At 44.3% G+C, this 26062-nt stretch overlaps 1 protein-coding gene across 1 annotated transcript in view; it reads left to right on the forward strand.

Annotated features, from left to right (window-relative positions):
* LOC126456642 (protein artichoke) overlaps positions 1 to 26062 on the forward strand; it is a 368100-nt gene that overhangs the window by 279047 nt on the left and 62991 nt on the right. Inside the window, exons 8-9 of the mRNA XM_050092386.1 lie at positions 305 to 523; positions 20330 to 20613. Of these exons, the coding sequence (XP_049948343.1) occupies positions 305 to 523; positions 20330 to 20613 (503 nt within the window). The remainder of the gene's footprint in view (positions 1 to 304; positions 524 to 20329; positions 20614 to 26062) is intronic.

Here is a 26062-nt window from a genome sequence, read left to right on the forward strand (position 1 = left end):
TCAGATGTTAAGTCCCATAGTGCTCAGAGCCATTTGAACATGACAAGACCACATGTTGCCCGCGATGCTCTCACCTAACTCGATACTGTTGCCCTGGTCACCACATTCTCCAGAACTCTTACCCACTGAAATCATCTGGAAATCCAGGAAGACGAAAGCTACTTGTTCACCTGAACCTCCACATCCACTTCCATCTCCACTCCCACGCAGACGGTCGCAGTATTTCAAGTGCCTGGCGTCGCCACGAACGTCCCGTGCGAGTGTGGGACAGCTGTGAGATCTGACGTGACTTACGGTGCCGCAGGGCCTCGACCTGTCCTTCAACTTCTTCCCGCGGCTGGACGAGCGGCTGCTGGCCAACCTGCCGGCGCTGCGCCGGCTCGACGTCAGCGGCAACATGATCGCAGACGTCGACCCCACGTGCTTCCTGGACACCCCGCAGCTCGAGAGCGTCAACCTGTCCGGCAACGCGCTCGTCCACATCCACCCGGTCACCTTCCGCAACCTCAACATGCTCTTCGAGGCAAGTAGCTGTTACATCATAGTTTTCGCATCAGAGGCTAAGTAATCAAATCGTGTGCCCGCCCGGTTGGCCGTGTGGTCTAACGCACGGCTTTCCGGGCGGGAAGGAGCGCCTGGTCCCCGGCACGAATCCGCCCGACGGATTTGTCTCGAGGTCCGGTGAACCGGCCAGTCTGTGGATGGTTTTTAGGCGGTTTTCCATTTGCCTCGGCGAATGCGGGCTGGTTCCCCTTATTCCGCCTCAGTTACACTGTGTCGGCGATTGCTGCGCAAACAAGTTCTCCACATACGCGTACACCACCATTACTCTACCACGCAAACATAGGGGTTACACTCGTTTGGTGTGAGACGTTCCCTGGGGGATCCACCGGGGGCCGAACCGCACAATAACCCTGGGTTCGGTGTGGAGCGGCGGAGGGGTGAAGTGGACTGCGGTAGTCGTCATGGGGCTGTGGACCACTGCGGCCGCAGAGGGGACGGAGCCTCTCCGTCGTTTTTAGGTCCCCGGTTAACATACAATACAATACACTACAATACAATTGCGTACTGTATCCATGCATGTTATCTAAAATACATTAACTAAGTAAAATGAAAGTACAACAGAGAAATTGTGATTTAAAAAGTAAAGTAGGGGAGAGTGCCGTACTTTGGAACACTTTCCAGACTTTCGTCTCTAGTCATCCATGTAATATACAGGGTACGTCAAAAATGACCTTACATCTTTGGAATGATATAGAAATTTGTTGAGAAAACTTACAGAATCGATAGATGTGTTATTTTGTAGCAAACAACCCCACGTTTCACATATGTGTCAAGTGTCATTTTGATTCGATGTGACTACCATTTCTGATGTGGCAAACAACTCACCGGTAATCAGTCTCTTACCACACCCATAGCAACAAATCAGGCGTAGCTTGTGCAACGGCAGGCAGATTCGATTTTTCAGGTCGGATAAATTGTTTGGTAGGGGAGGAACTTACACAAGATCTTTAATGAAATCAAAAAAAAAAAAAAAAAAAAATACAGTGGTGACAAGTGCTCGGAGCGAGACGGCAAAGCGACTTGCCCTTTGTGACCAATCCACCGCCCTGCGAAGATTATTGAGGAAACCTCCATCTTCCGTGAGGAAATGAGGTGGTGCACCATCTTGATGCTACTAAACCATCTCATCTCGGTCAGCTTTATCGATCTGTGGAATTAAAAAGTTTTCAAGCATATCCAGATACACAATACCAGTGACAGTAGACATTTAAATGTCCACTATGCTGGCGCTCCTGGTGGTGGAATGGCGTACTGATGCACTACGTGAATCAAACTTGAGGTTGTTTGCTACAAAATGACGTATTTCCCAGTTCTGTAAGTTATCTGAATAAATTTCTATATCATTCCAAAGTTGTATAGTCCTTTTTGACTTGTCATGAATTTTCATATTCCATCTTCAAACGATAGCATTCACTTTATGTCTGCTGTAGTCTTTTTATGGAATTATTCTGGAAAAGTAATGATCTTCCAAATGTAAAACTCTTCCAAGGTACAACATGGTCATGTACAAATATTCCATTCAAATGTAAAAGTGCTGCTATTGGCAAAATTCTTGTTAACATGCATTTAAAAGTCTATGTGATACACTATTACTCTACTACACACCAACAATCAGTAAGTGAAATCAAGTCAAGGAGAAGTATTATCAAGAAGCAACCACATGTTAAAACATTTTGAAACAGAAGCTATTGGCAACTGACATAAACTGCGATTTTCAAGGCAGGGAAAATCATAAGGTATTAAAGAAACTCAGTTCACTTGCAAACATCATGTATTCCATGGTAGAAGACTTCCCTACATTTCAAGTATAACATGGTGCACGATTGATTTATGAAATATGACTTAACTGTCCACATGTTTGGAACTATTTATAAAAATATACAGAAGATTACTCACCAAAGAACACTGTAACTGGAAAATTATCAATATCATCCAAATAGCTTTAATATACGATATACATATTACACAGCACTTAAATATGTAGATTTCGTAAAAACCACAAAAGCTCCACAAAACACCATGTCATGTCTCAAAACAAAAAATTAAATAAAATTAGTTATAAGGGGGGCTATGCTCCAGACTGAACGCTGAAAGACATAATCAGTCTTAAATGATGATGATGATGATGATGATTAAAAACAATAGAGAATGCCGAAAACTGCTTACGGTGGTTTCTGGCACACATTCCTTCATGTGTTTCTAAAGTCAGTTATTAGATTGAAACACAGACCAGGAAACATCATGTGTTCCTAGGCATGCTATCCTCCAGGTATAGCGCTCTCCCCTCATATTTCAGATGCATCTTTTGATGCGTTGTACGTGCTTTGGGAAATGTATTCCCGTTTTTAGGTGGAGTGGGAGTTTACATTAGCACTGGATGTGAAGTTTGTGTTTGTGTTGGTCTGTCTCCTTTTGTCTGTAGCCGTGTTTTAATTTTCATGAGCCTCCTTCATTACACACAAATTCACACACACGCAACACATCACTCCCACTGTTAGTTTACATTAAATCATAACTCAGTACAAGATTTATCGTAAACAAGAAGTGTAAATGGCAGGTTGCGTGTTTCAGAATTTCTGTTCAGTGAAGGTGTGACAATACTTTATGACGATTGCAGGAAAAAATGTAAAATTACATACACATAGACGACATATACAATATTATTTTAAACTCCCAAAGAACTTGAGACTGACAGTAAATTACTGAAATGTGTTATGCTGGACGTGGAAAAAGAATATGTTATTATTTAAATCATTCTTGTCACAGTAGCAGGCTTTCGAAAAACATTGTTTATTGTGGATGAAAATAAGTTCAAACAAAAAAATTTCTTATCTGTTACATTCAGCCAGTATGATTTTATTGCTTAATTTCCATTATAATTCGTTCTCAGATCACTGACACCCACTTTCAAGATTGACTCACTGGTCACTGGTATTTCAAAACATAAGTTTTTAAACACATTTTTCAAAAATTACTCTATTTTGTTTATGAAAATTTAACATCTCCATATTACGTCCACTCTCCATGAGTTCTCTCCAAGAAATATCATTTGCCATAAGTTCTAACATATAACTGACTACAAAGGATGTCTCTACCAAAGTTAGCAGGAAAGCAAAGAAAGTAGATAAAACTAGAAATTGATTTACAAAATACATTCTGAAATTCAGCACATAATTTCAAATATTCCAAATAAGTATCTGATGTCACAAAATGAATTAGTTCTTTCGATTCATAAGTATTTAAAAATATTATAATAAAATTTCACTTTAGTTGAACTCTGTATTATTACAAACTTAACATGGATGAGAAAAACACATTCAGATATTAAATATGCAGTACCTCACCTCTCAACAGTTATAAATGGGCTAACTGACACCTCATGTCTCGAAAGTAATAGATGAGCAGACTGGTGTCCCGTTTCAAAAAGTCCTACACTGAACAGATGGGTACACCTGACAACAGTACTCAACGTAAATGCATATAGGGATGTCAACTTGAGGTACGTCAACTTGTAGGAACACTTTATGTACACAATTTAATCCCTCAGATAGCTTCGCAGTTTAAACTGCGCCTGTGAAATATCCTCCCATATGAAAAAGCAAAAGAACATGTACACTGCCGACAAAAGTACTGAAGGATCCAGAAGGAGAGAAAAAATGAAATGAAACTACAGAAGCTGAGAAGATATGCGATATCATTTCAGTGATTACAAAAGCGAGTCAAATTTACGAAGATCTTGGTAATATGAGCCCACTTACCACTATGATGTACTCCCCCGGTGGCTGGGACACATGCACTGATTCGGTTGGGAAAGGTACAATAAAACAGTTATATCCTCCCCTGAAGCAAGCTGGTCCACAAATGTTGTAACTAGTCTTCTGCATCCTGGATAATGGCACTTGGACTGAGTTGATGTCCAAGTTGGTCCTATAGGTGCTCTATTGGTGACAAATCTGGGACTCTAGCTGGCTCAGCAATAGCTCAGCATGCCGAGGACAGTTCATAGAGAAACGTCTATGTATAGACCAACAATGTTCTATTGATAAATGGCACCATGGCACTGTCACATGATATGTAACACATGAGGACCCATGATGTCCATGACGTACCATTGTGCTGTCAGAGTTCCCTCATGATACGCGAAAGAACTTGCCCCCCTTCTAACAGCCGCGTACCACAAGTCTCTAGAGGAACGGAAGGTTCCAAATGATTGGAAAAGAGCACAGGTAGTCCCAGTCTTCAAGAAGGGTCGTCGAGCAGATGCGCAAAACTATAGACCTATATCTCTGACGTCGATCTGTTGTAGAATTTTAGAACATGTTTTTTGCTCGCGTAACATGTCGTTTTTGGAAACCCAGAATCTACTATGTAGGAGTCAACATGGATTCCGGAAACAGCGATCGTGTGAGACCCAACTCGCTTTATTTGTTCATGAGACCCAGAAAATATTAGATACAGGCTCCCAGGTAGATGCTATTTTCCTTTACTTCCGGAAGGCGTTCGATACAGTTCCGCACTGTCGCCTGGTAAACAAAGTAAGAGCCTACGGAATATCAGACCAGCTGTGTGGCTGGATTGAAGAGTTTTTAGCAAACAGAACACAGCATGTTGTTATCAATGGAGAGACGTCTACAGACGTTACAGTAACCTCTGGCGTGCCACAGGGGAGTGTTATGGGACCATTGCTTTTCACAATATATATAAATGACCTAGTAGATAGTGTCGGAAGTTCCATGCGGCTTTTCGCGGATCATGCTGTAGCACACAGAGAAGTTGCAGCATTAGAAAATTGTAGCGAAATGCAGGAAGATCTACAGCGGATAGGCACTCGGTGCAGGGAGTGGCAACTGACCCTTAACATAGACAAATGTAATGTATTGCGAATACATAGAAAGAAGGATCCTTTATTGTATGATTATATGATAGCGGAACAAACACTGGTAGCAGTTACTTCTGTAAAATATCTGGGAGTATGCGTGCGAAACGATTTGAAGTGGAATGATCATATAAAATTAATTGTTGGTAAGGCGGGTGCCAGGTTGAGATTCATTGGGAGAGTCCTTAGAAAATGTAGTCCATCAACAAAGGAGGTGGCTTACAAAACACTCGATCGACCTATACTTGAATATTGCTCATCAGTGTGGGATCCGTACCAGATCGGGTTGACGGAGGAGATAGAGAAGATCCAAAGAAGAGCGGCGCGTTTCGTCACAGGGTTATTTGGTAACCGTGATAGCGTTACGGAGATGTTTAGCAAACTCAAGTGGCAGACTCTACAAGACAGGCGCTCTGCATCGCGGTGTAGCTTGCTCGCCAGGTTTCGAGAGGGTGCGTTTCTGGATGAGGTATCGAATATATTGCTTCCCCCTACTTATACCACCCGAGGAGATCACGAATGTAAAATTAGAGAGATTCGAGCGCGTACGGAGGCTTTCAGACAGTCGTTCTTGCCGCGAACCATACGCGACTGGAACAGAAAAGGGAGGTATTGACCGTGGCACGTAAAGTACCCCCCGCCACACACCGTTGGGTGGCTTGCGGAGTATAAATGTAGATGTAGATGTAGATTACCGGTCTTGACCCGACCATATGGATCCACACCATGACGCCAGTAGTAACAAAGCTGTGCCTCTCAAGAACATTGTAAGAATGGGACCTCTCCCCAGATCACCGTCATACTCGCCGATGATAGTCATCCAGGATAGTGCAGAACCACGATTCATCGCTGAAAACAGTGTGATGCCATTCATAAGCAATCCATGTTTCTCGATCACGGCACAAATCCAAATGCAGCCGTTTGATTTGTGGTGTTAACGGAAGCTTTTGGATGGGCGATTATTCCTCTGTCTGGCTGCTGCCCGTCTCAGCTCAATAGCGCGGAATGAGACAAAATTTTGCAAGGGGTCTATTACTTGTCAGATGCCAGACTCAGATGTAAAGGGGTTACGATGTGCTCGGTGCACAATGCGGCGATCTTCCCTGTGGAGGTCAGACGTGATCCAAAATGGTTCAAATGGCTCTGAGCACTATGGGACTTAACATCCAAGGTCATCAGCCCCCTAGAACTTAGAACTACTTAAACCTAACTAACCTAAGGACAGCACACACATCCATGCCCGAAGCAAGATTCGAACCTGCGACCGTAGCAGCAGCGTGGTTCCGTACTGAAGCGCCTAGAACCGCTCGGCCACCGCAGCCGGCTCAGACGTGATGAATCGGAACCTTGAGACTGTAACCTCCACCTCACGTATCGACCTTAATGACAGTGAAAAATTAAACCGCGTGTACCTAATGGAAATTTGGGAAAAGCAATCGTCACCGAAGTTAATCTGTCGGTAAAGAGGGAGGAAAGGGTTACATCTAAATGAAAGGAAAAATGCCAATGAAACTGGTGGAAATTAATTTTGAAAAGGGGTAAAGTTAGTAAAGAAAGTAAATGTGCGGCCGTTACGTTAACAATTAACTAGCGGTAATTAGATATTTGAGATTTGGGAGATTTGGGGGAAATTACGGTCGCCAGTCCTATGGACAATTACTATAGTAACTGAAAAAAGAAAGGTTATCACACATATAATTAGCACTAGAAGCGTGGCAACTGAAGGTTGACACGTGTAGTGTGAAAACTGAAAGTTTGTCAGAAGTAATAAATTTCGCTACACTCTGACTTAATTTAGCAAAGAATTAATAAAACCGGAAAATCGAAAGTTAATTTAGTGACTGAAGGTAATAGTGAGCTTTCTTTCTGAAGCACATCGAAATTCAGTAAAATACGGTTAGTCTTGGACTACCTCAACAATCATTTCAAAAGCTACTTGAATCTACGCAATTTAGAAATAAGAGATTTAACTTTGAACTTGAATTAAATGATTCTGAACAATTAACAATAGTAAAATTTAGTATGTACCAAGCTGAGCTGCAGTCACAGGTAACTAAAATATGGTAACAAAACTCGCACTCTTAATTTGTGCTTGTGCAATCTAAATATTGTAACCAGCTATGAATACTTTAACTGAACTTTGAAATTAAAGCAGTGAAATCGAATGACGCTGGCGTTTGAATTTCAACGACACTCGGGCTCATTTCGGAAAAGGAAGGGACCCTGCTTGGCAATGCAATTGGGACAATGAGCAACGAAGGTTCATGCTAAGTTGCTGTAATTTTGTGATGCAACAATTTTAAAAGTTTGAAAAGCTGAGGTCTGCCATACAGTTCTAAAACTTTACGTGCTTCCAGTCTTCCTTGTTGGCTGATTGAAGGTTTGAAGCCGTCGATCGAGGAGGTGGCGACAGTCACTCATTGTCGGCCGTCGCTGTTGCAGAAGCTGGATGTTGGCGCGCCTTCTTCTCAACACGGTCACCAGACGAAACGGGCTCTTGATGTGCGCCAGCTAATGCTTCCCGTCCGCGACACCATGTCAGAAACTATCATCGCAAGTCGAGCGCAATTACATGCTGCCAAACCCCGAAAGCGCGGCAACTCGCGGGAGCTTCACACAACACACCTGCTCCACTGCATCACCCCAGCCAGACCCCCGCTGCTCTGCCCGCGCTCCACGCAGCAGAGATAACACTCTCAAAGATCCTACACACTTTGGTTCTCCACACGACCTATCGATGTAATCGGTCGATAGCATAGTTTTCCCTAGGCCAGACCCAGCGTAAAAATATAAATAATATTCACAATACAAACCAATTATACATCGACATAAATGCATAAATATGTACAAATAGTAAAACAATTACAGTATACAAAGACACAAAAATGTTATATCTTCAGGTAACAAAATAAGGAAAAAATTTGCAGTGCAATAGATGGAAATAGGAGGATATGCCTTTCCGGCGTTACAAGACAAGTACGCCTCCTTTACGTTCCTGTGAAGCCCAACATTGGGCACTGCCACATCCAAAGGCTTCACAAGTCTGGATGCACTCTTAGACCAGATGGCCAAATGGAGGCCACACTGAGGCCGCTTTCAGACTGTCAGGTGTTGACAATGCTGTCTCAACATGCGAACGTGGCATCTCCATATTCTTCACGGCAGTCACTCAATATCTGAGACTGCTTACGCTCTTTATATACACCAGGAGGCCTGGTAACAACACCAAACAGGAACAACACCAATGCACTCTAGTGTCCATTCTACATGCCACAGAGAATTGCATCTTAAATTATTTACGTAGCCCCCGATGGTGTGTACATGTGCGAAGTTACATTGACTTCTGGTGGTTTCTTCTGGGTGCTTCACATGTTTTGTGATGTGGTGTAATTCGTTTTTAGATCATTGACATCCACTTTTAAGACTGATTTACTGGTCACCCGTATCTAAAGAAATAGCAATCTTCAATCACATTTTTCTTTAATGACTCATTTTTATATAAGAAAATTAAACACCTCCATATCACGTCTACTCTCCATGAGTTCTCTCAAAGAACGCCCATTCACCATGAGTTTTAAGATATAACAGACTACACTACAAAGCATACATCTGCCAAAGTTGTCATAAATGCAAAGGTGATGGATAAAACTTCAAATTGATCTGCAAAATACATTGTAAAATTCAGTTTAATAGACTTCCAATTACGTATCAGATGTTACAGAAGAAATTAGTTGTTTCAAAAATGGTTCAAATGGCTCTGAGCACTATGGGACTCAACTGCTGTGGTCATAAGTCCCCTAGAACTTAGAACTAGTTGAACCTAACTAACCTACGCACATCACACACATCCATGCCCGAGGCAGCATTCGAACCTGCGACCGTAGCGGTCGCGCGGTTCCAGACTGAAGCGCCTAGAACCGCTCGGCCACTCCGGCCAGCAGTTGTTTCAGTTTATGAGTTTTTAAATAAAGTTACAGAAAATTACACTTTCATTAAAATCTATATTACTACATAACTAACATGGACTGACAAAGACACTCAAATATGAAATATGCGCCGCGCGGGGTAGCCAAGCGGTCTTGGGCGCCTTGTCACGGTCCGAGCGGCTCCCCCCGTCGGAGGTACGAGTCCTTCCTCGGGCATGGGTGTGTGTGTTGTCCTTAGCGCATTTAGTTTAAGTTAGATTAAGTAGTGTGCAAACTTAGGGACCGATTACCTCAGCAGTTTGGTCCCATAAGGCATCACTGCAAATTTACAAATTATTCTAATTATGAAATACGCTATACCTCGCGTCTCCACAGTTATAAATGAACTGAGTGGTACGGCATGTCTCCAAAACATGCCGCTTCAGGAAGTTCTACACTCAACAGACGAATATCCCTGATGACATTATATACCGTAAATGCATGTATGTCAACTTGTGGGAACATTCTACGTACAGTGTTTAACTTCTCAAATAGCTGCGCCCGTGAAATATGTGGCTCTATGAATATGAGGCGACTGACATGCTGTCTGTATACATATTCCTTACTGGGATAAACACCACCTTCCAGTCAAGATGGACAGAATTTCTTAAATATCTACTTACTACTTATACTGCCTTTTTAAGTATCTTTATTAATAAGATCGCTACATAACACAGCTCCGTCATTGCTAAAAACTAACTACAACAATAAACTAAAACCGACGTTTCAACCGAACTGCAACGGCCTTCCTCAGGGCACGAGTGGTCTTGCATGGGCTTTTTTTTTTTTCTTTATTGTGATTTCATTCCCCTGCCCCATATGGGCAGGGGAGGGCTGTCAGCAGCACAATCCGCCGCTCTTCAGCCGAGTGACATGACAACTAAAACAAGAATAAAATAATACATACATAAGGAGGTAAAAAGGGGAACATAAATCAGAGTAAGGGGAGAAAATGGAGGTAAAAATACACTGACATGTAGACGTTCATTGGGGACAGTTAAAAAAGTCACCAGAAAGTTAAAAAAGACAGTTGGCGATTCTTAAAACACAGAAGACACTGGATGCACATGCACAGGTGAAAAGTTGGCCACAGTATTAAAAACACTCCGAAACAGCACACTTAAAACCCACTTGGAGCACACACGACGAAGAATAAAACTACCAGGTGGGACCTGCCGAGGGAAAGGTCAGAGAGGATGGAAAAGGAGGGGAGAGCATGGGGCAGCTGGGGAAGCGGCGGGATGAAGAGAGGAGGGGCAACCGTGGGTTCATGAAGAGGTAGGAGACACATGGGGCGGGAGAGGAAAAGGGAAGACAGGGCAGGAGGGAGCGCAGAGACACTGAAAGAAGGCTCAAGAGATGGAGGGGGAGTAGGAGGGGAAATCCGCTCAGAAGGAGGGAGGGGGAGGATAGGGAGCCCTGAGGAGGAGGCAGGAAGAGGGGGTTAGAGTTGGTAGGAAGGGTAGATGTCAGGGCAAAGCTCATCATCCGGGAGTGGGAGATGGTGGAAGTTGTGTTGGGAAAGGAGATGGAGGGTGTGGAGATGGAGAGAGGGAGGGACACAACGGTAAAGGCGCGGCAACTGGTTGGGAGTGGAGAGGAAGGGAGACACCAGGGGGAGAGGGGGATCAAGGCGGCGGACAATATATAGTGTGCGGATGTGTTCAAGGAAAAGGAGAAGGTGGGGGAAGGGGATGAGGTCATAGAGGATGCGCGTGGGGGACGGAAGGCGGATGCGGAAGGTAAGGCGGAGTGCATGGCGTTCGAGGATTTGGAGGGCGTTATAGAACCGGGGAGGGGCGGAGATCCAAGCGTTGCTGGCATAACAAAGGATGGGGCGGATCATGGATTTGTAGGTGTGGAGGATGGTGGAAGGATGCAGACCCCATGTCCGGCCGGACAGGAGTTTCAGGAGGCGGAAGCGGTTGTGAGCTTTGTTTTGGATGGTAAGGAGATGGGGAGTCCAGGTGAGGTGGCGGTCGAGGGTGAGGCCAAGGTATTTGAGGGTAGGAGTGAGGTGGATAGGACGGCCATAAATGGTGAGGTAGAAATCATGGAGGCGGAAGGAGCGGGTGGTGCGGCCTATGATGATCGCCTGGGTCTTGGAGGGATTAACACAGAGGAACCACTGGTTGCACCAAGCGGTGAATTGGTCAAGGTGGGTTTGGAGGGTACGTTGGGACCGTTGAAGGGTAGGATAAAGGGCTAGGAAGGCGGTGTCATCAGCGAACTGGAGAAGATGAACAGGAGGGGGAGGTTTGGGCATATCAGCAGTGTACAGGAGATAGAGGAGAGGGGAAAGGACAGAACCTTGGGGCACGCCGGCAGAGGGGTAGAAAGTACGGGAGTTGGAATTGTGGATAGTCACATAGGAGGGACGATGGGAGAGGAAGGAAGCAACGAGACGGACGAAATTGATGGGGAGAGCATAGGTCTGGAGTTTGAAAAGGAGCCCGGGATGCCAGACATGGTCATAGGCGTTCTGGAGATCAAGGGAAACAAAGATAGCAGAGCGACGGGAGTTAAGTTGGAGGGAAAGAAGATGGGTAAGGTTAAGGAGCTGGTCGTCAGCAGAGAAGGAAGGCAGGAAGCCACATTGGGTAAGAGGAAGGAGGCGGTGCTGGTTAAGGTGGCGGTGGATACGGCGAGAGAGGATGGCCTCAAAGACCTTACTGAACATGGAGGTGAGGCAGATGGGACGATAGGAAGAGGTAGGTTTTGCATGGGGATAGGTGCTTCTATTTATTACAGACTATCGATGTCTGAAGTCTCTCTTGTAAGTCTTTTAATTGGCCCTCTAATATGATTGGCTAGTCATGACGTAAGGTGGAAGGAAAGAGGCTATTCGTGGATGTCCATGTCGTCAACGACTGGTAGCTGTCCGCCAATCAGCGTTCGGCTTCTGGTCGGCAAGTTTTCCTTCTGGTGTGCGTGCAAATGAACTGACAGTTGCTCTACAGCTGTTTGTGCAGATACGTCCGTGTCCCGTGTAGCTTCTGCCCCGCGACCGCTCGCGGCCCTTGGACTGGGATGGCCGACAGCAGGACGCCGGGAGTTTGTAGCCATCTTCTCTGTTGATGTTGTCAGGCTGCTTAATAATATCGATCGCCTCCCGTATTTTGCGTTCTCGCATCCACGATTCTTTCGCCAGTACTCGGGCTTCCTGGAACCTGATAGGTTGTCCACAGTCACGGTGGTGTTCCGCTATCGCCGATTTATTATGTTGTTGTAATCGTACATAGCGTTCGTGTTCTGCTACTCGTAAGCTGACAGGTCTCCCTGTTTCTCCTATGTAGGCAGCTCCGCACTCACACTGTAGTTCGTAAACACCTGTAGTGTTAAGATTGTTGGCTACATCCTTGGTGGAATCTATCATTTCGTGGATCCTGTGACTGCTTCGAAAAATCGGTTTGAAACCTCGTCGGCGGAGGACGTTGCCTAGCCGTTCACTGACGCCTTTTACATATGGTAAGTGTACCAGTGGAAGCTTCTCTTCTTTGCCTTCTTCTCGTCTTCTGCTCCCTTTGGTTTTAGCTGCCTTTCTTATGATGTTGTCATCATAGCGGTTGGCACGAAACGTGTGTTGTAGCTCCTTTAATTCTTCTTTGATGTTATTTTCATCGCATATCCGGTTCGCTTGGGCAGTTAACGTACGCAGAACAGAATACTTTTGAGCTGGGTGCTGGTAGCTCTCAGCGCGCAGGTACTGACTAGTTTCCGGTACACTTTGTGTCCCAGTTTACCTTCGGCAGCTCTGTATACTTCCACACCCAGAAATGGCAAGGTACCATTTTGTAAATCTCGTGTGTGAACTTTATGTTTTTGTGTAGGTAAACTGGGTCACAATTAAAAGTTTTACAACAGTGACGTCAGACATCGATAGTCTGTAATAAATAGAAGCCCCTATCCCCAAGCAAAACCAGTCGTGCCCTGAGGAAGGCCGTTGCAATTCGGCCGAAACGTCGGTTTTAGTTTATTATTGTAGTTAGTTTTTAGCAATGACGCAGCATAATGCCCAGAAGAATTTTAATCACTATGACACCGGCCGCGGAAGCCTACGTTCTTATAACACAGCTCCTTTGCTGAAACTTAGGGTGTTGTAATGAAACCCTAATACAGATAAGGGGTGATCAAAAAGTTTTTGTTCCAATCCGTGCACTCCAGAATCGGAATCCCAGTGGGGTAAAATCACCGTAAGCATTAAGGTCATCATCGCACCGACGCACCAGTTTGAAGAAACTCATCTACTAAAACATCGTGTATTGCTACGTGAAGAAGTCCGTAACTGCCTGCTGCACATCCTCGTCCGACATAATTCGTCGACCTTTAAAATGTTTTCTAATGGAGTAAAGGCGTGATAATCGCAAGGGGAGGGATCAGGACTATAGGGCGGGAGCTACAGTGTTTCCTACTGGAGTTGGCGTAGCTCCTGCGGTACGACATTTGCGATAAGGGATCGAATCGTAACCAGCACGAAACTTGACGCACAATTCCACAACGGTGATTATCGACAGACATGCTGCCCCAAGCACATTCTTCATTCTTTGATGGATATCTACTGGTGTTTGTCCTTTAGAAGCCAAGGAAAGAAAAATAGCACGTCGGAAAGAGGTGAGTGCCGCGCTAATCCCTTGCCTACATGTCGGTGCTTATATACCCGCATAGGAGCCTCGTTACGTTAAATATACGCTGCAGCAGCGCCCTCAAACAGAAAATTTTCGATCGCCCATACAGTACAGTGAGAAGCTCCCTCTGCCATGCACTTCTCAGTTGTTTGCAAAGTATAGCTGTAGATGCAGATGTGGCCAAAAAGAGTTTATGAATTAACTCCATTTGAATTTGCGGTTTCAAGGAAACGCAGATCGGTTGCATCAGCTGCACTAAATACGGTATGTTTATACTCATCAGCGACATTGCTTTAGACCATCCTATTCAATGGACAAAGGAAAGTAAAAATATAAAAATTCTGTTTGTAACGAAATAAACTGACATTTTTCGTCGACACTGTGAAATGTTCCTTTCGTCCATCCTCAGAACTTCCGTTACTTCGCGTCAGAAGTCACGCACTCTTACCTACAGTATGTGCGGTGCGAGATACGAATTAAACAACTTAGCTGTGCTTCGCAGATTCAGTCGAAAAATTTGATTGGCGATCCTGGATTAACTGTCAGCTCCTCTGCAGCTACTCGTCTCATTCTCCACTCCTAGGAGTGTAGCGAGCTATTCGAGACCCGTCCCATAAGGAGTCGCGTTTCTCTTCAGTTAGTTATCAGACGAGCTGATACTCGGGCAAATGGGGAACCCCAGTTGGAAATAAATAGGAGAAGCCTACCAGTTTCAGTATGCGCCTTACAACTAAGTAAAACATTCCGAAAACATTGGTCGGAACCGGGAGATTGGAACCATATTAATTTACTTCTTGGACATCGTTCTTCGTCGAAAACGTTGTTCAGGCAAAAATTAAAATGTTGTGAATGTGTAAGATATGTAAATGTTGTATATTTTATTGAACAGAGTCAAGTGCTGATGTCGACTACAGTTGTAAAATCAGTCTAAATAAGTGTCGCTACCCTAGCTTTCACCTGTGAGACAAGATTTAAGTTTCACTACTCCAGTGTCAATAATTAAAGCAATTTAGTTTCACAAAAGGTTCCGAAATCCGATCATTGGTCTGGAATATATACACCGCTAACAGTTCATGCAACACCTCCACATAGCTCCAAACAACTTCCGTCGATAAACTCAACCACAACAAAACAAAACTCCAACTCAGCATCAATAGGTCACATGACACGCAGAAATATAGCACTTAAATTTCCACAAGAGACAGCTGCACCAGGAAGACGCCTACCAGCAACTTGCAACTGCCACCAACGTTAACCTTTTGTTTCAGTGTATAAACTAAGTTTCGCCCAGGTTTCTATCGTCATTCATGTAGGAAATATAACCTTGTGAAATAGTATGAATTTTGTAAAAACACCCTTGAGGTTTATGATTGGGTATGGAGAATAACTAATGAAGAGGTGCTGGAAATGAAAGTAGGGAGAAGATGAGTTTTGTAATTTATGAGAAAAAGAAAGAAAAGCTGGTTTGTTCGACGGCGAATGCATTGGAAGGATTGGTGTGTCGGAGGAGAACGATCACTGGAAGCAGCTACTTCCATAAAATATCTAGAATTGTGGATATGGAGCGATTATTTGACGCAAAATTAATCGTAGGCAAGGCAGACGACAGACTTAGATTCATTAGACAGCTTGCATTACAGTTGTCCATCCTCTTCTAGAGTGCTGGTGCGTGATACGAAATCCATAGAATTAACGGGGACATTGAAAAAGAAGAAGGGCAACATATGTTTACCATTGCAAAAAAGGCAAGAGAGTGTCATGGATATGATATACAAGATGGGGTGGCAATCACTAAAATAAAGGTGTTTCTCACTGCAGTGAGAGCTTTTCAGGAAATTTCAATCACCAACTTTCCCCTCCAGATGTTGATAGAGTTTGTTGGCTCCAGTGTACATGGGGAGAAACAACCATCAAAATGAAATAATAGAAATCAGAGCTCATAGAGATAGATTTAAATGTTCATTTTTTATCCCATGTGCTATTCGAGAGTGGATTGGTCAAGTAATAGTCTGAAAGTGGTTCGACGAACCCTCTGCCAAACACACCTAGTGTGAATTGCAAAGTAGTCATCTACACGTAGCTCTACATGTGGCTTTAAAACTCTTTGTGAATCTATTCATGGAAATTGAAAGCAAAAAAAATAACATTAATGTTTTTAAACTTAGATACAGTTCTTTCTCATTAACATTCCTGAAGCGATGAAGTCCCTCAACAAAGGAAATAGCTTACAATACGTTAGTTCGTCCAGTCTTCGAGTATTGTTCTTCTGTATGGGACCCTTACCAGTTGGGTCTGATTCAAGAGATTGAGAAGGTCAAAAGAAGAGCGGCAAGATGCGTGACTGGTACATTTAGCCATCGCGAGAACGTTACAAATCTCATAGAAAGTTTGAAGTGGGACACACTTGCAGATAGACGGCGCGCTAAACGGAAGGGGCTGCTCACTAAATCCCGAAATCCGATCTTCACTGAGGATGTAGAGCATATATTATTACCGCCAACTTTCAAATCGCGCAATGATCACCATTCAAAGATAAGGGAAATAAGAGCTCGTACTGAGGCGTTCAGACAGTCGTTTTTCCCTCGCGCCATACGCGAGTGGAACAGAGGGAGGGAAATATGACTCTGGCGCCAATTGTGCCCTCCGCCACACACCGCTTGGTGGCTAGCGGAGTATATATGTAGATGTAGATTAGAAGAATCCTCTGGAAATCTAGTCAATCGATAAAGGACCAATACTTGTATACAGTTCGTCAGTCTGGGATCTGTACAAAATATGAATTATAAAGGAAACAGAGATCTAAAGGAGAGGAGCGTGTTTCATCACAGGTTCATTTTGTAAGCATGAAAACGTCATGGAGATATTCAGCCAACTCCAGTGGCAGTCATTGCAAGAGAGGCGTTTTGCATCACACTGTGGTCTACTTTTACAGTTCTGAGAGCATACATTCCAGCTAGTATATTTCTTCCCCCTATGCAGATCTCGCAAAAAGACTGTGGAGATAAAATTAGAGGGATTCGAGCCCACACAGAGAGCTACCAGCAATCGCAACAGGAACAGGACAAGGTGGAAATTACACTGTTGTGCAAAGTATCCTCTGCCAGACACAGTAAGGTTGCTCGCTGAGTGTAGAAGTAGACTTAGATTTAGAAATGAAAGGATGGAGAAGATACAAGATGTTGGGAGTGAAAACTATGTGGAAGTGAAGAGAGCAGTAAAAGTCATGAAGAGCAACTAAATGAAGACCTGTGTTAAGACAGAATACATAATAAGACACGGCCAGGAAAAAAATAATACGCCTGGAAAAACGACGTACATTTTGATCTGATGACAGCGTACACTACCTATGGGGTAGTTGATATACTGCCAATGATTTCGACGTCGTCTGGCAACACATAGTGCAGTGGCATAGCTGTCTTTGTCAACCCTTTAACAGAGAATGCCCACCACCAGAAGCCTCATTGTGGTGCAAACGTGTGAAGTAACCAGACAGAGACACAGTCATGTTTCCTACAGCCAAATGGACGAGTTTGAAAGGGGTCAAATGGTTCAAATGGCTCTGAGCACAATGGGACTTAACATCTGAGGTCATCAGTTCCCTACAACTTAGAACTACTTAAAGCTAAACTAACCTAAGGACATCACACACATCCATGCCCGAGGCAGACTTCGAACCTGCGACCGTAGCGGTCGCGCGGTTCCGGACTGAAGAATGGGGTCAGATTGTGGCCTTTCGAGTGGCGGGATGGTCCTTTAGAAGAAGTGCCACAGAAGTTGGACGTGCTACATCGGTTGTGCAACGCTGTTGGTATCAGTGGTCACGTGAACATTCTTATACCAGTAGACAAGGTTTTTGACATCCAAGTAGCACAGACGCCCGGCAGGAAAGTCGTAATGTAAGAGCAGCAGTGGCAGATCGTACAGCTACCACAGCACAGACAAGAGGGCTTACGAGCTCAGGCATGTCATCATGAACTGTTGCGAACCAGTTATTAGCCGTGGGACTGTGGCCGCGCACATCGCTAGCTCGTGTCCCACTCGCACCACAGCATTGATGTGCATGGCTCGACTAGTGCTATCAGAGGATCGCTTGGAAGATAGAATGATATGCCATGTGCTTCAGCGATGTAAGCAGATTCTGCCTGTACGCAAGTGATAGTCGTTTGCACGTACTACATAGACCTAGTGACCACTGCCTCGCGGAGTGTGTTCGTCCGAGATACACTGGCCACACCCTAGGTCTTATAGTATGTGGCGCGACAAGCTTCAACTCTCTTTCACATTTGGCGTTTCTGCAGGGGACGCTAAACAAGGCTCAGTATGTGCAGGATGCTGTTAGACCCATTCTTGCAACAGGAAGATGATGCGTTGTTCCAGCAAGATTACGCTCGCTCACATACGGCCCAAGACACTCAACATGCTCTGCAAGGCAAGCAGCAACTTCTCTAGCCAGCACGATCTCCAGACTTGTCTCCAATCAAGCAAATGTGGGATATGAAGGGATGAGAAATGACTCATGCGACTCATCAGACAACAACTCTTGCAGAACCATGCAAACAGGTCGAGCAGGCGTGGAATAACGGCTACTAGTACAGTATTCGCCACCCATATGATCGACTGGATGCCAGAGCCAGCGATTGCATTGCCACCCTTGGGGGCTACACCACATACTAATATCGGTGTTGCAGTATGGTCGATAACTGGAATCTCAGAACCGCCTGTGGTACTGGTCTGTAAATGTAATCATTTCTTGTACTCCATATGCACTGTTGCAACAATAAATCTCGAGCGGACTGGAAAACCTCTGAAATGGCATACTACACTACTGGCCATTAAAATTGCTACACAAAGAAGAAAATGCAGATGATAAACGGGTATTCACTGGACAAATACATAATACTAGAACTGACATGTGATTACATTTTCACGTAATTTTGGTGCATAGATCCTGAGAAATGAGTACTCAGAACAACCACCACTGGCCGCAATAACGGCCTTGATACGCCTGGCCACTGAGTCAAACAGAGCTTGGATGGCGTGCACAGGTACAGCTGCTCATGCAGCTTCAACACGATACCACAGTTCATCAAGAGTAGTGACTGGCGTATTGTGTCGAGCCAGTTGCTCGGCCACCATGGACCAGACGTTTTCCGTTGGTGAGAGATCTGGAGAATGTGCTGGCCAGGGCAGCAGTCGAACATTTTCTGTATCCAGAAAGGCCCGTACAGGACCTGCAACATGCGTTCGTACATTATCCTGCTGAAATGTAGGGTTTCGCAGTGATCGAATGAAGGGCAGAGCCACGGGTCGTAACACATCTGAAATGTAACGTCCACTGTTCAAAGTGCCGTCAATGCGAACAAGAGGTGACCGAGACATGTAACCAATGCCACCCCATACCAACACGCCGGGTGATATGCCAGTATGGCGGCGACGAATACACGCTTCCAATGTGCATTCACCGTGATGTCGCCAAACACGGATGCGACCATCATGTTGCTGTAAACAGAGCCTGGATTCATCCAAAAAAATGACGTTTCGTGATTCGTGCACCCAGGTTCGTCGTTAGGTACACTATCGCAGCCGCTCCTGTCTGTGATGCAACGTCAAGGGTAACCGCAGCCATGGTCTCAGAGCTGATAGTCCATGCTCCTGCAAACGTCGTCGAACTGTTCGTGCAGATGGTTGTTGTCTTGCAAACGTCCCCATCTCTTGACTCATGTATCGAGACGTGGCTACACGATCCGTTACAGCCACGTGGATAAGATGCCTGTCATCTCCACTGCTAGTGATACAAGGCCATTGGGATCCAGCACGGCGTTCCGTATTACCCTCCTGAACCCACCGATTCCATATTCTGCAAACAATCATTGGATCTCAGCCAACGCGAGCAGCAGTGTCGCGATACGATAAACCGCAATCGCAATAGGCTACAATCCGACCTTTATCAATGTCGGAAACGTGACGGTACGGATTTCTCCTCCTTACACGAGGCCTCACAAGGTTTCACCAAGCAACGCTGGTCGACTGCTGTTTGTGTATGAGAAATCGGTTGGAAACTTTCCTCATGTCAGCACGTTGTAGGTGTCGCCACCGGCGCCAACTTTGTGTGAATGCTCTGAAAAGCTAATCATTTGCATATCACAGCATCTTCTTCCTGTCGGCTAAATTTCGCGTCTGTAGCACGTCATCTTCTTGGTGTAGCAATTTTAATGGCCAGTAGTATAATTATTTTCTGGCGGCATAATAAATAATAATAATAGCCTGTCACTCCTTATAATTTCTTGGTTGTGGTGCAGGTGGACATGGCCAGGAACCGACTGCTGGAGCTCCCCGCGCAGCTGCCACAGGGCCTGGAGCACCTGCACGCGGCCAGCAACCAGCTGTCGTCGATGCCGGCTCTGGCGCTGCCCGCGCTGCGCAGCCTGGACCTCACCGCGAACGCCCTCTCCAGCATGCCCGACATGCGGCGGCTGCCCCACCTGCGCAAGCTGCACCTGGGCCAGAACCTGCTGCAGCGCCTGCGCGGCACAGACCTGGATGCCCTCGCCAGCCTCGAAGAACTCGACCTGCACGACAATCGGTGAGATCCGTCAGCAGCAAGTTATTTCACTGTTAGGGGTGCAGAAGAACTGCATTTTAGCCTCTGTCCACATTGAGATCAATGCTGTTTACACTTACAAACAAGCTGCACATAAGAAACTTCCTAGCAGATTAAAACTGTGTCCTGGACCAGGACTCAAACCAAGTACGCAGCTTTAACCTGTCAGGAAGGTTCATATCAGTGCGTACTCGGCTCCAAATTGAAAAATTCATTCAAGCTATACATATCTGACATTGTTTTCACTTTTTGTAACACAATTATTCCTACTGATTTATAAATCTGAAAACCGTTTTCATCTATTACATTAGGTTTCGAAGATGTCAACACAAACTTTTACTTTTCGAGGAACTCCATTTGTCGGAAATTTATTCATCACATTTTGTTATTTTTCATGTAATACTTTAAATTGCCCAGGCTGGAACTCCATTGAAATCGTCCTTGTATACGATTTTCATATACATCTAAATCTTTTTGAGTTCAGTTACCATTGACTGAGGTCATTCGAGGTCTTATTCCAAGCGTGAGGGTGGGACATAGTTTCTTATGGCAAAAGCGGTCAAACATAAACATTTAGCAGGTCTACTAAATGGTTTTCCCAGTTTCAGTTTTTATCAATATATGTCCCTATGAACTTACAATTTTCTACTTCATTTGTTACTTCTTTTGGGTACGAGGGGTGTCGGAAAAATAAGGTTCCAAATTTTTTCTTTTTACAGAGTAAAACATGTTTATTTCATGAATGCGTACATTCTTGGAAGTTCAGACTTTAACCTATTTTACTACATAGTCGCCACTGAGATCAATACATTTCTGCATGCGGTGTACGAGCTTTTTAATACCCGAGTCAAAAAAATCTGCCGCCAAGCCGCGCAGATACCTGAGAACCGCTTCTTCCAGCTCTTATCTGTCGCCGAAATGCGTTCCATCCAGGTGTTTCTTCATGTCAGGGAAGAGATGGTAGTCACTTGGGGCTACGTCTGGGCTGTAGGGTGGGTGTTTGACAATACCCCATCCAAATTTTGCGATGATCTCGTTAGTGGCTTTAGTGGTGTGCGGTCGAGAGTTATCCTGATGCAAACGCACTCTCTTGGACAGCATATCCCTCCTCTTGTTTTGAATTGCACGGCGCAATTTTTGCAGTGTCTCGCATTACCCGGCAGCGTTGATTGTGGTGGGCAAGAACTCGCACAACAATACCCCCCTCCCGTCCCAAAACACTGTTACCAAGTCTCGTCTCTAGTGAGGATGGAGTCGAGGTGTCCCTCGCCATGAATTCCGTGATCTTGAAGAAGTTCTTGGACCGCTTCAACGCGTTGACGTTTATGGTCTTCGGTCAACATTCTTGGCACCCACCTCGTGTGAACCTTAGCATACCCTAGATGCTCCGTCAAAATCTTGTCAATAGAGGTTTTGCTGACGTCAGGGATCACTTCGGAGAGCTCACGAACCGTCACTCTTCGATCTGAGAGCACCTCTGCCTCCACTTTTGCGATTGTTTCGTCAGAAACAGATGGCCGTCCGCTCCTCACCATGGACGTCAGTACGCCCGTTCTTGAACTCTCTGCACCATTTGCGCAGGTGTTGTACGCTCATACACTTGCCTCCATAGATTTCGCATAGCTGGGAATGGATTTCTGCGGCGCAATGTTTTTTGCAGACAGGAAACGGATCACCGAGGACAACTCACACCTAGCGAGCGAAGCTAGGGGGAGATCCATCACGTACGGCTGCCGCGCCAAGACTGAGCTACGCAGGCAGCTCGCTAGGGAGGGGATTTAGAGTGGGGTGAGGTACACTACAGAATCTCGGGATCCACCGAAGCTGCACTTTTCAGGACTCTAGCGCAATGGGAACCTTTTTTTACGGGCAACCCCCTTATTGTAGGTTAATACATTGTGGGATATTTTAGACGTTGTAAAACCAGATGAAGTACATTTTTCAAAGTTTAAAACTAGCCCATTTGTATAAAACCTTTCAGTAACTTTCACAAAAACATCATTTACTACCTCTCCTGTTCATGCTTCTTCGCTTAGCCTTACAACGATGCTTGTATCATCTACAAACAGAGAGAAGGAATTAGCCCTGTTTGTAGCCATTTAAATAAAATGGCTGATCGTAAACGTAAGTCCAGAACACTAGTGGGCCAACGATCGAATCCTGTGGAATTCTCTTTATAATTTCTCCTCAAGCAGTTGATGTGGCGTCCCTCTTTGCCTTACTGGAACGGCCTGGAGGTAACTTTCTGCATTCTATTTCGTAATTAAGCACTCAATGAGGCATTGATTATTTGCTTATTTGGAGTACTGTTTTCCTTTATTTCTGAATTGTTTGCACCAATTTTCTCGCCTATTTTTAAAAAGTATTTATTAAAAATAGCTGCTACAAATGGACTGTTTTTACAACACCCTCATTTTCTTTAACAAAAATAATACAATATTCTGTGGCTTCTCTCCATGTCTCTCTTTAAACAAAATTCCATATTGATTTAACTGTTTGTCTGATATGTCAATTCCAGATAAAATATGCATGCTCCTAGATTTTTTACATCTTTGAGTAATATGTTACAGTACTATTTATTATATGAACGTATTTCTGGGCCATTATTTGTTCTTGCTATTTTGTACAAGTCTTTTTTTTGTGAAGAGTCTCTGATACTTGTAGTGATCTAGAGTATCTTTAATGACTTGCCATTATTACATTTAGTTATCTTTTCAGGGAAACTACTTTCAAAAATGTATACTAATACATTCAGAAATGCTTTGAATTTAGAGCTGTCATTAAGCTTACAATAAACTTCAACCCAGTCACCATTTTTAAGCATTCCTTACAATCTTCAGTAGTTTTGTCATTATACAGCCTCATTGTTTCCTTTGATTGCTTCTGAACTGTGCCTGGAGCACAGTTATGTAATATGACTAATTGCATCATGATCTGAAATCAGTTTACTACAGGATTACCTTGTTGTACGAATAAACATGGAAGTAAAATTTCAAATTCATTATTTCAGAGCGGAAAATATTTCTCAAATGGCTCTGAGCACTATGGGACTTAACATCTATGGTCATCAGTCTATTTCTCAAAGAATAAACTCTGTAATACCAGAAAAATGAGATCTTCCGCACTTTTAGTTGCAATTGTTGAAGCAAACAACAGTTCGTACTTGGACACAGTCAGTCACATAATGAGATATATAAGGGCAAGTCAAAAAATTAAGAATTTTTAAAGAAACATTTTATTGGAAAAACAATATTACATATAACATAATTTCCCTCCATAATCTCTCTCAGTCTTTATGCACTTGGGCCATCTCTTGAGAAGCTTCTTAAGTACATCCTGGAAGAAGCTGTGTAGCACTGTGCAGGTTCACTCTTGCACTGACTCCACAACCTCCTCATCTGGATTTGCTTGGGTTCACAGAGGTGCACCATCATCAAATCAAGAATATGACTATGTCAGGAGTGTATGGCAGGTGCTCCAGCAACTCCAGACCAAGATTTTGAATGAAATTTTGTAAATTTGTGGTAAGGTGCTATGGGACCTAACTGCTGAGGTCATCGGTCCCTAGGATTACATACTAATTAAAGTAACATAAACTAGCTTACGCTAAGAACAACACACACACTCATGCCCGAGGGAGGACTTGGACCTCCGACGGGGGGAGCCGCGTGAACCGTGACAAGACGCCCCAGGCCGCACAGCTACCCCGCGTGGCCAATATTTTGAATGAACTGGATTTTTTTTCCGAGATGTGTGAGGGCAGAGATTACTTTGAAACAAAATCACGCCATTGAAAGAAGATTCTTTCTGCTCTTCTTTTTTATATTGTTTTTCAGATCTCGCAGTAACTCACACTAGCTGTGATTATTCACTCTGTAACTTTTTAGAGTGTAATGAATCAGCAATGGTCCGTTCATACCCCAAAACACTGTAATCATCAGCTTAACAGCAGAAACTTTGCTGCTGAATTTTTTCTCTGTAGATTCCCACCGTGCTCTATTGCTTAACGCGTAGTTCTTGGTTACGAACTCAGAGTTTATCAACGGTTGCTGTGTAACAGAGTCTTCTCCTTCTTCTTCAATCACCTTAAATGTGATTTTGACACTGTTTCTGTTCGTCAGTTGACATGTTACCAAATAAGCACAAGCTCTGTGATAGCTTAGAGATTCAAGGATGATGGAAAACGATGAAACGTGGCTAATGTTCAACTCACATGCATTATCATCGGTTCTGGCAATACGATCATCACGAATTATTCTTTCAGCTTTCTTGGTGCTACTGTCAGTTTTTTGAAGTGGGTGGCAGTTGTCATTAACGGGTAACACATTTTACTTGAGAATGGCTACAGTATCGAAACGATATAGTATGCGAAATAAAAATAAAACAGAAATGGCTCTGAGCACTATGTGACTTAACATCTGTGGTCATCAGTCCCCTAGAACTTAGAACCACTTAAACCTAACTAAGCTAAGGACATCACACACATCCATGCCCGAGGCAGGATTCGAACTTGCGACCGTAGCAGTCGCGCGGTTCCGGACTGAGCGCCGAGAACCGCTAGACCACCGCGGCCGGCTAATAAAACAGAACAACCGGTGTAGAAAACTTATTTCTTTTATCATGACTGAGGACCCTGCCATGACTAAATTACACTGAAGCGCCAAAGAAACTGGTATAGGCACGCGTATTCTAATACAGAGATATGTAAACGGGCAGAATACGGCGCTGCGGTCGGCAACGCATGTAGAAGACAACAAGTGTCTGGCGCAGTTGTTAGATCGCCTACTGCTGCTACATTGGCAGGTTATCAAGATTTAAGTGAGTTTGAACGTAGTGTTATAGTCGGCGCACGAGCGATGGGATACAGCGTCTCCGAGGTAGCGATGAAGTGGGGATTTTCCGGAACGACCATTTCACGAGTGTACCCAGAATATTAGGAATCCGGTAAAACATTAAATCTCCAACACCGCTGCAACTGGGAAAAGATCCCACAAGAACAGGAGCAACGACGACTGAAGAGAATCGTTGAACGTGACAGAGGTGCAGACCTTCCGCAAATTGCTGCAGATTTCAATGCTGGGCCATCAACAAGTGTCAGCTTGCTAACTATTCAATGAAACATCATCGATATGAGCTTTCGGAACCAAAGTCCCACTTGTGTACTCTTGATGACTACATGACACAAAGCTTAACACCTCGCATGGGCCTGTCAACACGGACATTGGACTGTTGATGACTGGAAACATGTTGCCTGGTCGGACGAGTCTTGTATCAAATTGTATCGAGCGGATGGGTGTGTATGGGTATGGAGACAATGTAATGAATCGATGGACCCTGCATGCCAGCAGGGGATTGTTCAAGCTGGAGGAGGCTCTGTAATGATGTGGTGCATGTGCATAGGGGTGATATGGGACCCCTGATGCGTCTAGAT

This window comes from Schistocerca serialis, chromosome 2, assembly GCF_023864345.2.
Source record: "Schistocerca serialis cubense isolate TAMUIC-IGC-003099 chromosome 2, iqSchSeri2.2, whole genome shotgun sequence".
Classification (NCBI taxonomy): Eukaryota; Metazoa; Arthropoda; class Insecta; order Orthoptera; family Acrididae; genus Schistocerca; species Schistocerca serialis.